This window comes from Labeo rohita, chromosome 12, assembly GCF_022985175.1.
Source record: "Labeo rohita strain BAU-BD-2019 chromosome 12, IGBB_LRoh.1.0, whole genome shotgun sequence".
In the NCBI taxonomy this organism is placed as follows: domain Eukaryota; kingdom Metazoa; phylum Chordata; class Actinopteri; order Cypriniformes; family Cyprinidae; genus Labeo; species Labeo rohita.
Window position 1 is genome coordinate 18,124,186 of NC_066880.1, and position 14,552 is coordinate 18,138,737.

Sequence of the window (14,552 nt, forward strand, 5' to 3'; positions counted from 1 at the left end):
TTTCACTTAGTTTAAATAGCCTCTATCGCTATTTACACTTAGTGCAAATAGCTATTGCCTTAATGTAAACAGAGCCCACAGTGAACACACAATTTTTTTTTTTTTTGCTTCAACCTTTTCAAACTTTATGAATGATTATTTTAGGCTCAAGTGGTGTCCGCAAGCGGAGTATGGCTGTTTCTAAAGCACGCAGTGCCATCTGCTTTTAAAAACTAAGCTTAGAATTGATTCAAGAGAGAATTGCAAGATATTTTGCGAAAATTGGAGAATCCATGGATCGATCCATCCGATTTATTCACCCCTACTGAATACTACTTGACCTTATTTCAGTTGTAACTTTGTTCTGTTGTATATCTATGCTTGTAACTTGTGTATTTTTTCTTAGTTTTTTTTACTGTCTGTTCACTTGTCTTTAATCATGTTTGAGCTTTCTTAGTTAGGCTAGTAGTTTTTGCTGTGCTATGAAACAACACTTAGCTTTCAGTAATAAATGAAAAGCAAAGTTACACTGAAATATTTTTTCCTTGCTGATCCGAAAAATGATCTGATCCATGTCTCAACAAATGTAATATGGTCCGAACTGTGAGTTTTGTGATCCGTTGATCGAGCGGAAAATTAAACTGTTTCATTTCAGTCAGCAACGGGGTCCTTTATTCACCTCTGGAGATCTTTTTTCAACAGTTTTGATTATTAATTTACATATTAATTTTGGGTACATTTGTATGTTTTGGTAAATGTTATTATTTCTGAGTTTGTCTTGGTTTGGATTTATTACTAAATTGATGTTTTTTTTGCCTTTGGGTGTATTTCTTCCTCAAGGGTTGAAGATATATTTTGTTGAGAGGTGTAATTTCTAATTTTCATGAGTTGTTTTTTGCCTCAGGATGGTTTTGTTAATTTACTTATTCATTTGGGACAATATTATGCATGCCTACCCTAGTATGTTTTTTTTAATAGTCTAATTTATATCCCTTTTTCAACAACTCATGTCTTGAGTGTATCACTTGGCCAGATTTATTACAGTAACCAGACTGGAAAAAAGACTCCTTAAAACAAATGTTGTCCTTTTTCTGGAATTAGTTTTTGAAAGGGACATTGCACATAAGTGAAGCAGTTTCTGATTACGCCCATGGCTGCCAAATTGATCTCTGGTGGTCTGATAAGCTTTTTCTCTTAGAGAGACAGTAATTGAGCTATATTGCTGTTCAAAGATACCAGTGTTGTTGTTCTTCAAAAAAATAACAAAGACATCTTTGACTTTCTTTGGCTGAAAGTACTTTAAGCTTGTTAAATGTGGATCAGACCAGCCAGGTTCATATAGATGGCTCCGTCCAAGCCTGCGGTTCCTCTGAGATTCATTAAATGATAATGGACTGATAGGAGCGTTCAGACTTTGTCTTTTCGGAGCCGTGTTGTTGGGGTTATCTAGGTTACCCAGTGCCAGGTTATCCAGCTTTCAGAGTGCAACAACAAAGAAACTGATTCTCTCTCCTTTTTGCTTGCCAGCACTGAGTGTTTCTGTTTCTTCCGTAGTGTTTTGAAGTGCTATAATAATGCTTCCTAGTCAGAGCTTTATGTTTCACTCGGATTATTCACAGGCTAATGTGTTTTGAGACAAAATCTGCAGAGGCTCCCCTTACGGCTGTGTTATAAATGCCTTACCCTTTCACGTCACCTTCATTTTAAAGAAATTAATGTCGTGCTGGTATTTTAAGCCTCGCATAGTTCTCTTTATTAGTTCTGTGGTGCTACACAAATGAAAATGTCAGCGGTATAAAACAGTAACCCTTATTGAAAGAATGAAGACAGGTGTGGGACATTAAATCCCACTGAGATATTGAGTCTTATTGTTCAGAAGTCATGTTTTTTTTCTGAGTCGGATGAGGACAAAAGCCATTGTTCATTTTCAGTAGGTTTTGATACCCTTATAAATTTTTTTTTTTTTTTTTTCTCCTTAGTTGAACTGCGGCAAGCCATTGTGGCCATGATGAACAGGAAAGATGAACTCACAGAGCAAAACACGTAAGAATTCACTGATTGCAGTGATCATTATGGACAGACAGTTTTTGTTCATTAATGAAGTACAATCCTAAGAAATTTGTGGGTAAATCTGTTATTAAAAGAATTCTTTTGAATGAGTTTAACATTTTTCAGAAATTCTGATGATTGTGGCCTGTCCTGCTTTGGTGTTGGTGTTGTTATTCAATTCCTTGCACTAAAAACTGTTATAATATTAATTATTCACTTATTTTATTTAAGTTTACTTGTAATTCATTGATATTAATATTTTTATGTAATATGTATTGTTAAAGTAACAAAATCAACACTTTTTTTTTTTGATGTTTGGGGTCAGTAAGTAACCCTGGTATTCAGCTGTCCGATTTTGTAACGTTGCTCATTCTACTCTGCATTTAAGCATGAAAATGACCTCAAATATAAATTAATTTCATAGTTTTGCCTTCAGTTAGATTTGGTTATCAAGACATGAAGGTGTGTGCTTCAAAAATAATAAGTGTTTATTGTCATATAACTTGTTTTATTTGTCTGAAAAACCATTGTCATTGTTTGTCCCATTCTCGTATAATTTGCACAGTATGATGATATTACATCTAGAAGCACATGGATGAAACACTAGACGTTATATTCTCTCTCTTTCCCCTAATATTGTTTAAACTAGCCGGATTAATTGACTGTCAACAGTGTTACCCAAGTATTATTGCTGCAAATTTCACTAAGACAGTTTAACTAAAACTTATGTTTTGTTTATGAAAATGTATTTCTAGACATACCATATACCAAGTTACCTGTCAACTGTGTTACCCAGTAACACAATAAAAGGCCACTCTAAAATGTGCAGTTTTATCACACATCACAATGCCACAGATGTCGCAAGTTTTGAGGGAGCGTGCAATTGGCATGCTGACTGCAGGAATGTCCACCAGAGCTGTTGCCCGTGAATTAAATGTTCATTTCTCTACCATAAGCCTTCTCCAAAGGTGTTTCAGAGAATTTGGCAGTACATCCAACTGGCCTCACATCCGCAGACCACGTGTAACCACATCAGCCCAGGACCTCCACATCCAGCATCTTCACCTCCAAGATCGTCTGAGACCAGCCACCCAGACAGCCGCTGCAACAATTGGTTTGCATAACCAAAGAATTTCTGCACAAACTGTCAGAAACCATCTCAGGGAAGCTCATCTGCATGCTCGTCGTCCTCATCTGGGTCTCGACCTGACTGCAGTTCGTTGTCATAATCGAGAGGTGTTCTCTTCATGGATGAATCCCGGTTTTCACTATACAGGGCAGATGGCAGACAGCGTGTATGGCATCGTGTGGGTGAGCGGTTTGCTGATGTCAACATTGTGGATCGAGTGGCCCATGGTGGCGGTGGGGTTATGGTATGGGCAGGCGTATGTTATAGACAGTGAACACAGGTACGTTTTATTGTTGCCATTTTTAATGCACAGAGATACCGTGAAGAGATCCTGAGACTCATTGTTGTGCCATTCATCCATGACCATCACATCATGTTGCAGCATGATAAAAAAATCATGTTGGAAGCTGAAAACATCCTAGTTCTTGCATGGCCAGCATACTTACCGGACATGTCACCCATTGAGCATGTTTGGGATGCTCTGGATCCCCGTATACGACAGTGTGTTCCAGTTCCTGCCAATATCCAGCAACTTCGCACAGCCATTGAAGAGGAGTGGACCAACATTCCACAGGCCACAATCAACAACCTGATCAGCTCTATGCGAAGGAGATGTGTTGCACTGCATGAGGCAAATGGTGGTCACACCAGATACTGACTGGTTTTTGGACCCCCACGGACCCCCCCCCAATACAGTAAAACTGCACATTTTAGAGTGGCCTTTTATTGTGGCCAGCCTAAGGCACACCTGTGCAATAATCATGCTGTCTAATCAGCATCTTGATGTACACACCTGTGAGGTGGATGGATTGTATCTTATAGAGTTCAGATGCAAAGGGCTCTAAATCCATCTGACATGTTTTTTTTTTTTTTTAAATTAGCATTTCTTTCTGGCTACTTTGTATAGGTTTCAATGTAAGTACTAATACTTCTGATTGGGCTGAGGCTGGAATTTAGCGAGTTTGAAGTAAAAGTATTTGATGGGTGTATACTATGTGTCAGTGGCATTCACTTAGTATCATTATCTCATTTTTGACTGAGGTGGTTTTAGCTGTTTTTTTTGCATCTGAACTCTTCATATTAATCCTGGCATATATCAGGGATTTTTACTACATTCAACTAATTTTTGGTTTTAGTATTACAAAAAATTTCATCGTAACCTGAATATATAAGATTGAGATTTCACTGACCCTTTTGTTGGGAAAAAAAAAAAAAAACCCTTTCAGTTGCAGTGAGTGTCAGACCTTTCTTTATGAAAAGTACCATGATGTGCACATTCAGTAATGTGCAGCTGGGTAATTAACATGTGCACTTGTAGTCATTAAAGACAGCTAAGGAAAAATGGGTCAGGTGTGTGTGTGTGTGTGTATGTGTGTGTCTTACTGTTGTTATACTCTTTGGCACAGGTCTCTGCGCAGTCTCCTGGATGGAGAGATGGAGCACTCTGCTGGGCTCAGGCAGGAGGTGGACAGCTTGAAGAAGAGACTGGCTGAACTAGAAGAGAGACATGCAGCCAAAGTCCAAGCTCTCATGAGGTAATGTCACTGGAGACTAACTGAACAGTAGTCTCATATAGGCCGACTATCAGGCTAAAGTCTAGTCCACATTGCATCCAAACACCCACCTACTTAGACAGAAAGCAGCTATCTGACCTACATGTGAAGCGCTGTAGTTTTTTTTTTTTTTTAGTTCAGGGGTGAGAAAATTGGAAATTGGTGATACCACAGTAATAGACCCTAGGTACTTCAGGTAATTGTTCAGCAGTCATTCACTGTCCAATTGTTGCACAATAATAGCAAAGAAATAATTGAACATTTTATTTTTGTGGCCAGTTTTTCCATCTGACCAAATATAGCCCATTTCTTTCATTTTTTTTTTTTAGTTATCTTGGTAACACTTTGTCACTACGTTGTCACTATTAACTAATTGCTTATTAGCATGCCTATTATTAACATATTAGCTGTTTATTAATACATATAAAGCACTTGTTCTGCATAACCATATTCTATATCCCTAATCCTACCCAATACCTAAACTACCTTACTAACTACTAATAAGCCGCAAATTAGAAGTTTATTGAGGTAAAAGTCATAGTTAATGTTTTGATAATAGCGAGAATTAAACTGTTATCTCACTAACTTGAAACAAAAAAAAAAAAAACACATTAGATACCACAAACTTTACAGACTTGAGTTTGAGGTTGCCGAACAACAGTATATGAGGAAATAAGTCACTTCGTTTTGATTTATGTATGTTCAGTCTCTGAATTTCCAATAATGTATCATGATCCCAAAGAGAGAAATACCAGTTATAGAAGTTTGGAGTGAAAAATGGAATCAGTGCATGCAGAGTTTTTGTGTGTTGTGGAAACTAACTACAGGCAATTAGCTGGCTAATGTTAACATTGCATTAACATTAATGTGAAATGTTGTAATGTTAGAGCATAGAGGTTGGCTGTGTTTTCAGAAAATATGTTGAAGGGACATGACATGGATTTTTTTTAAATTAGTTTTATATGTTCCGTGAGGTTTACTTATAATGTTAAAGGGGTCATCGGATGCCCATTTTCCACAAGTTGATATGATTTTGTAGGGTCTTAATAAGAAGTCTATAACATACTTTGGTTAAAATTTCTCAGTGGTAGTGTAAGAAACACCCTTTTTACCTTATCAAAATCAGCTCTTTTTAGAGAGAGACATTCATTTCCATGTTCCTTTAAATGCTAATGAGCTCTGCTCACCCCGCCTCTCTCTTCTGTGGGCTGACGAGCCGTAATGTTTACTTTAGCTGCATTTAGCCGTGAAATTGCTAGCCTTGCTAACAAACAAATATGTGGAAAAATGATTGTTTTCAACCCTCATTTTGACACTTTGTCTAAAATGACCTGTTTTAAGGGTGGGTCCTTTAGAGGGGCTTTTACATGTTGTTTGAACATTAATGTGTGTTGGCAGTGTATGTACAAATCTACCCTATAAGGATAAAAATCCATGCAGTGGTTTTTAATTAATCTGTAAAAATAATATCCCCTTTTTCAAATTGAACTATTCTCAGATGCCTGTCGGTGTGGTGTCACAATGACAGAGGCCGCTCCCACGATAGTTGATTGACATGAGCGTCTTACCTCAGATCAGCTGTAACAGTCTGACCTCCATTGTTTCGATGCCGGAGCAGGGATGTAAGTTAGACAAGAATATCTCTAATTGTTGTGTTGCTGAATGTAATAGTAAACATACTGGTCGTCATTTACTCCCGACATCTGAGCCGCTTGCGATGCAGTGGATTACGTTTGTTTGTGAATGGAATGTGCCTCCTGATCTACATAAATGCGACTATGTTCGCACAAATCATTCGTGATCCAGCTTCACCTACAGCAGAAGTGAGTATAAGGTTTTTTTTATGAATCTCTGCAATCACCTTTCCCAATAACGTGCTAGTAAGCAGGTTCCGCGGGTAAATGCGCTAAATACGGCTAAAGTAAACAATCTCTCAGAGCAGCTTGTCACTCCACAGAGAGGAGAGAGGGCCGGGGCAAGCAGAGCTCATTTGCATTTAAAGGAGCAATCCCTCAGAATGGGATGATTTTTGCAGAGCTCGTTTTTTTACATAACTATTGAGAATTTTTAACCAAAGTATATTATAGACTTTTCATTAAGACCCTGAAGAATCATATCAGCTTGTGGAAAATGGGCATCCGATGACCCCTTTAAGGCTTGTCAGTAATTGGCTACTGTTATGATTGGCTAACATCATGGCATAGGAAACCGTATCAGCGCCCCCTCGCTATTGCATGTGAGTGTTTTGACAACATGATAAAACCCCCCTGGTAATTTCAGACAAAGCATTTTGAAATAATTTTCCTACCGCTTGTGATGCAGCTGCAGTCAGATGTAGTACCGCTTTATCTTTTCAGCAATTGTCTCTTTGTGAACTCTGCACGACACTGTGCTTTGTTTACAAAACAAAATGCTCCGATAAAGCCTCAGACACGATCCGGGATGCCATTAAAAATAAACTATCCACTTGTTCCTTATGCTGGGATCCTCCTGAGATCTGTACAAAGGTGCAAACGAGTTGTTTAAACCAGACACGTCAAAGCAAACTTTCTTTTACCCCATTTGTCCTGTTGACGACAGACTTAAGTGTGTGGACTGTGTCAGAAGGCTAACACACATCTGTATACTGTATCCAGTGTAGACAAGATAGCAACAGTGATTGTAATTTCTATTTGCTTTTGACACAATGCGACATTCGCATTGTGCCTGGGTGACATCACCTTGCATCTCAGATCCAAATGAGCTGTTTTTGGAGCTTGATTAAATAAATGCTTTATTTATAAAGAGCAGGACGGTTTAAGCTATGAAACTTGTAGGATGTTTTAATATATATACCTCTTATAAGTTTTCAGTGTCACATGATCCTTCAGAAATCATTCTTGTTATTTGGTGCTCAAAAAACTAATTGACAAATACTTTATCATGTTGATTACAGTTGATTGCAATTGCTTTTAATTTTTGAAATCATCATACATTTTTCTCAGAATTCTCCTGATGAGCAGAAAGTTCAACATTTATTTGAAATAGAAATAAATAGCTGTCACTTTCTACTGTCAGGTCTTTTAAGTAAGGCTTCTAACTCTTTGTTGAAGCATTTTTTAAATACCTGTGGAGAAAATCAATGTCAGAAAAGGTCTGTCGCAGAGACTAACCGAAGAATGGCATACGTTAACACTGTTGCAGTTATTCACAATGTGATAATCAGAACCCATTAAGCATTTCATGTATTAATTCACTTCAAGTATGAGCTTACGTAAAACATGTTTTTCTAAAAGGTCTTTGCCGTTGCTTCCTGTCTTAGAGTCTTGCAAACTCAAATGTTAAGAGTCCAGTCAGTTTTTCAGGCTCAAACCTAATCTGTCCTAGTCAATAGAGACTAAAAATAAGGTGTGGAAATGCTCGGTGCGGCTGTGTGCTCAGAGGAAGCAACTATGAGCCGTGCTCTTGGGCTAAGCTCCATTGATTCAGCCTGGCTCAGTGGGCAGTATTTAAGAAGCAGGATCCATACAGCAAGAGGCCAAAATGCTCTCACACTCGCACTCCTGTCAACACAAAGCTCTCCTGCGCCGCCACGTCCAGGTTCAGCCGGACGAGCAGAAACAGACGAAGTGATGGTTGTGGCAGCGTCTGACAGTGAGAATAATACTTTACCGAACTCTGCGGAGCTGCCAGGGTTTTTGTCTTCCTGAAGTGCTGCTGGATTATTGGGAGAGACGTCTTGCTTTTGTGAGCATTTCATCAGCTCTAATGTAGTGGTTCCTCAGGGGGATAATGTGGGGAGTGAATGAACAAATTAATTTAGCTCAGTAGGAGGACAGCGGCCGAGAGCAGGAGGCAGGCTTGTCAGTATGACGCTGTGTCAAAGAGAGGATTATGGGGGTGAATACCACACTCGGTATCATGCTGGTGACATCTGCACCGTGTCTGGATGGCGCATCCCTCCGCTTGCTCTTCATCAGCCTGTTTAGATAAACTGACACAGGGTTGGCCTTGTTTACATGTCAATTTAGTAATCTATCTGAAGGGGCTGCCAGCCGACCCTTTTGTATTTACCGTTGTTTTTAGTCTTGGAGAGCGCTCTTTTCTGATTGGCACTGAAATGTATTTGACCTCCGTTTTGGCTCGGTAATCGTCACATTTTGTAACACTTAAGATAATAGCAGCTGCAGCATAATGCTGGTTGACATTTTATTTACCTGTAGCCTTAGGGAGATGGAAATGGGTCCTGGGAAGGGCGTCTCGTCTGCTGTCATGCATAGTCATGTCCCAGTTGTATATTTGCAATGCTGAAGGAGCATCTGTGGATTTTTGCGAAAGGTGATTTTATATTCGGCATGGATTCAATAGGGATTCCCAAACTACTACTACTGTAGGAAGTTTTATTTTACAGTTATTTATTTATTTATTTTTTTTTATTTTTCATTTTTATGATTTAATAAAAAGAAAAATATAAAAAAAGATAATAAGGAACACTTTTAATGCAGATTTATTGATTTAATGTTTTTATGGTAGTTTAATCTAAAAGGCTTATTGTTCATTGTAGTGCAAAATTGTAGTGCCATTTTTAATTTAGTCTTAGTGTTAGTCTTTTAAATAAGTCTTAGTCTTGGTCCTGTGTCAAATGTCTGAAACTTTTAGTCTAGATTTAGTCAATGAAAGTCACATTATCATTGTGCTGTATACTGGTTAAACTGCTAAAAATATATTTTTTGATTAAAAATATAATTGCAATGATCATTTGAAAAATTTGTTTTGATGCTTCAGGTGTTGCAATTTCCACATGATTTATTATAGGCTATTTAATATAATCCTTCCATCCTTCTATGCACTCTCTCTGTCTACATTATAAACACTGGTAAAAACAAACAGTATTTTCCTAATGGTAATTCCAATAATTCCAAATTGCAATAATGTTTCTCTAGGGTCAGTATCACCATAGAGTGCCTTTCAACCCTCACAATACTCAAAAATATTGGTCTTAATTTCCCATTTGCTTTATGTCATGTCATACATAGTAGACACTCAAGTACTATAGAAACATATTAGCTGATCTCCCACACATTTTGTTAGATAATAATGGGCCATTATTCGAAGCATAAACCATAAGATATGTCCACCCTGTCATGGACTTATATATTGCTGTTAAATACGTTTTCTTTGCAATATTAGGATGCAGATGGTATTTTATGAAAGGTATAATGTCCCTTTCCTAAACAGGGTTATTTGTTTGCTTTCAATTTATAAATGCATAAAAGATTTTTTGTAAACCATGTGTTTTTAAAGAAACTCATATAATTCGCACATTAATTTTTTGCTTATTTGGAGAAAACTGTGATATTTGAATGCATTTTTTTGTTTGCATGTTATTGCCCCCACACCTAGCTATTGAACACACTGGATTATATAGATATGATTGAATTGTTATTTAAAACATTGCTTCAAAATATCAAGATGACAGGGCGGACCAGCACATGACGGGGTGGACACATATAGCAGAACACACAAAGCATGACAAAATATGATAATGAAACATTTATTCAACTTTGAAAAAAAGAATATATTAAATAATATAATTTAGCAAAATTAACTACAGATGAATGCTATGTCCACACTGCGATGTGTATGTCCACAAGTGGCTGACAGGGTGGACATTTTGGAACAACAACAGGGTGGACATTTTGAGCTTCGATTAGCATATTAGCTTACAACAAACTGTGACTAGCTAAATAGTCTGGTTGTTGAAGAGAATTTGGTATATTTAAACGTACATATTTTGAAAATACCATATTCTAATCACTTCCGTCATATTTTGTGCCGACAGGGTGGACATGTTAAGCTTAGGAAAAACAAGTAAGCGAACTCATACAAAGAAAATTTGTCAATTTAAAAGTCACAAACTTACTCACCTCAGCTGGTGAAATTCCCACCGCTGAAGAGACAAAAAAATCTGTTGTCCAGATGTCACTAAAGGGGATGGCCTTTTCTTAAAGGGGTGGTTTCCCCAGTACAACAGGGTGGACAACTATTCAAGGGTCATTGACAAACTCTTCTTTTTTTATTAAATAACGTTTTAAAAGAAAAAGTGTTTATTACCGAATGGTCAATACGGTCATATTGAGTAATCTCTTATTTAACAAAATATTAATAGGAGAACAAAACTTAACAATTTTATGATTTTACTATATTCTAGTGAATTCAAATATAATGAGCAGTGCATGGGACATAGCAAAATAACACACATCCTCCTACACAAAACGTAAAAAAAATCTAGAAAATGTATGTAAAGAGCCAAGTAATGCTTCTAAATATATTAACTTAGCCTAATATAACACACCCTTTCATTTTTATGAAGTTATCATGGCAAATGAGTATTTATGTACAGGACACCAAAAGGCACCCTACAATGATATTGACTCTCTAATAAAACAACAGTGGTTGAGTAAGTGCATTTATTCAGCAACCACAATCACAAACAAAATAGTCTAGATCTCATGACAGAACATGGACTGGCTGAATGACAGTTTCATTTAAGCCTCATTTAAACAACTCACATGGAGATAGCTAAACTTCAGCTTACTCGTTTGGCAGTGCTTTCAGATCATCATCGCTGTTTCCGTAATGAAGAGAGTGTTTGTGCACATGGTTGCCAGATTGCAAAAATTGAGCTAAAAACTGGGCAGAAAATGTTTCCTTTTAACAGAGAAGGTCTGATTTGGGGATTCAAACTCTTGATATCTGGCAACCACACACGAAAGCTCACATAGTAGAGGCATGTACAACAGTCTGCAATACTATTTTGAACAATATCGAAGATAAGAAGAGGTTACAGTATAGTTTTTATTTTTTATTTATTTTTATTTTTTTATTGTTGTCTCATCATCATCTTGTTTTAAAAGCTTGTCAACAAACAGTTTTGGTTAACAAAATTAACACTAGTTCATTGGGCAGGTCTTTTTCAGGTCTATGGTAACTTTTAATTATTAAAATAAATATCTATTAAATATACTGTTTAATTAAATAGTGATTAAATTCTCTTGATGCAGAGCATATTTTAATTAAACAATATTATGCAAATTATAAGACTTTTTAAGATTACATAATGAATTGCTCATCTGCCATCTGTTCATCTTTTATAATTCCTGCATAAAAGATTAAATAAAACAAAAATTTTTTAACAAAAAGTTATTACATTTATAGAATACATTATAGAAATTCATGAATGTATGTTATAGTTCTGTGGAACTTTCTGCTGTGTTTATAAACAAAATACATTTACAAATGCAAATATAATTTTATAGAATACATTAAATTTTATGAATGTTAGGCACTTTGAGTTTTGTCACCAGGTTTTATAGCAAATTCTTTGTAGCTGATTCTTTTAATAGTTTTCTATGATCCAATTTCCCTAATGGAATTCATTAAGAAAGAATGATTTTTTTTAAAGAAAACCTGTGTATCATCAGTACATTTATAGGGAACATAACAGAGTGTTTTTGAATACAAAAATAAAGTTTTAGGTAATATGTCACAAGTGTGTTAAAGTTAAATGGTTTAATTCAAATTAATGTTACAGGGCTTTAAAGTGAGAAAACACTGACCTGGTGTTTAAGAATGGTGTCATGGATAAATGATTTATAAATGCGCATTAATTCTAGACCTTTTAGACTAATGCAACTATTACTTTGGAGAGAATGACTTTATTTGTCTGTTCAAGGTGGCACTCGTTAAGTAGACCACTATATGACCCATAAGCCCTTCAGAGGGAAACCAGCGGTCCCCCCTCTTGTGCTGGATGTTAGTTTTATAATATGAATACACTAGCATGTGTGCACACTGTGGCTTGCGCTGCAGGGGCAGTGGAAAAGATCAATGTGGCACACCTGACTTGCCGAGTCCTCCCTATAGAGAAGCTGTCGCTTATTAACTTTAATTAAATCGCAGCGGAATCGTGCGCAGCTCGCCGGTGCGAAAAACGGCCGAGTCCCCTCCTTTGAGAGCTTGCCAGACGCCTTTGGATCTCCTTCATTCTCTCCGCCTATTGAAGGGTATAAAATGGGCAGTGATAAGCGAGTTACAAAAGGCATCCTGGAGGAATAGGAAGGGATGTTTTTCACAGTAACACAACCTGGATTGATTCTGATTGATTTTCCCAAACCACCAGTAACAAGACTTGTAAGCAAGCACGCGTACGCACGCACACACATCTCGCTCCCCAGAACAGCCTTATTAAACTTTGTGTAAAGCAGTTCCTGGAATTGAATTCAGTGGGGGGTTTGCTGTGGGAGTCTCTCAGTGGGCTCCTCATGCGTACTGCACATACATCCTGAATGTCAGGAGAGTGTTGGATGATGTTCGTATATCCTTTCATGCATTATTTTCATGCAATTCCTAACTGAATTAAATTTGTTTCAGTGGTGCAGTTCTGTTTAATGTTATGGAAGATGCAAGCTGTTATTACAAATAGTGGTGGAGTTACATTTAATCACAGAGAATAATCCACTCAAACATTTAAATTCTGTCATTATTAACTCACCCTGATGTCGTTCCCAACCCGCAAGACCTTTGTTTATCTTCAGAACTTAAATTAAGATATATGTGATGAAATCAGAGAGCTTTTTGACTCTGCATAGACAGCAATGCAACTAGATATTTCAAGGCCCAGAAAGGTTGTAAGGACATCATTAAAATAGTTCATGTGACTCCACTGGTTCAACCTTAATTTTATGAAGCTAAAAGCATTCTTTTTGTGTGCAAAGAAAGCAAAAATAACTTTATTCCAGCATTAATTTAGTTGACGAATAATTTTAAATGAGATGATAAAGAAACAAACACTTGCTTCAAATGACAAAAACTTTGACAAAAATGTATTGACATTTTCATCAATGAATAAAAACAAGATGAAAATGTTTGGGAGGGACGATTTAGGAAGAACGGTAGGGAGGTAAGATGCGTACATTTGATCTGTATCATTGCCTATTGATCTAGAATAGCATAGCATACACTTGCTGCACATTGTATAAAACATTCAAAAACTGTAATATCTGGGAGTAAGATAACAGCAGATATATCTAAAAAATTTTGACGCAAAAGAGAATTCAACTCAGACCGGTTTTCTGAGCACACACACCGATGCAGCGCCTCTCACACGGCGCACTAGTACTCTTTTGCATCGCATAAACGGATAAATACACACACAATTATGTTGAATTGTCCGTTTTGATGAGTATTCATGTAAACACACTAGGATATGTCTTAGGTGAACGTAAACAGTTGGTAGAATATCATACGTGTATCAGTATTTTGCATCCGTGTGTTCGGTTTTTAAAGGGACAGCAGCCTAATTTAGTTGCTATTGTCTGTGGCATTGATGTTAATCAAGCAACAAAAGAAAGACAGAAAATCACTCTCTGCTCTTGACTGAATCACTTTAGTAGCCCTAATAAAAATTGATATAAATTTAGTTATAGAAATAAATATGTCTGTTTGAAAGCATGTGGTAAACAAGTTGTTATAAAGAATGCATAATTAGCCTGTATAACCATTGGTATTTCATTAAAAATAAAACCATGTTGTTGTTTCTTTATGAGAAGTGGCCTTATTTAATTTTAATATAAAGGCATGTTGCATGTCACAGCAGTTAAATCTGTGTCTATTACCATAAAACCTTAATATCAAACCTATATGCATTACACTGTAACTAAACCCCTTTGATTTTAGCAGACTAAATCTACTGTAGTCGACTTAAACTAGACTAAAACTAAAACAATTCGGATGACTTAAATATGACTAAAACTAAATTACATTTTAGTCAAAAGACTATGACTAAGACTAAATCAATGTTT

General features: G+C 36.7%; 1 protein-coding gene across 2 annotated transcripts in view; it reads left to right on the plus strand.

Moving 5' to 3' along the window:
* snx29 (sorting nexin 29) overlaps nt 1-14,552 on the plus strand; it is a 158,598-nt gene that overhangs the window by 15,342 nt on the left and 128,704 nt on the right. For both annotated transcript variants that reach the window (XM_051123893.1, XM_051123892.1), the window contains exons 12-13: nt 1,959-2,022; nt 4,564-4,692. In XM_051123893.1, coding sequence (XP_050979850.1) covers nt 1,959-2,022; nt 4,564-4,692 — 193 coding nt within the window. The remainder of the gene's footprint in view (nt 1-1,958; nt 2,023-4,563; nt 4,693-14,552) is intronic.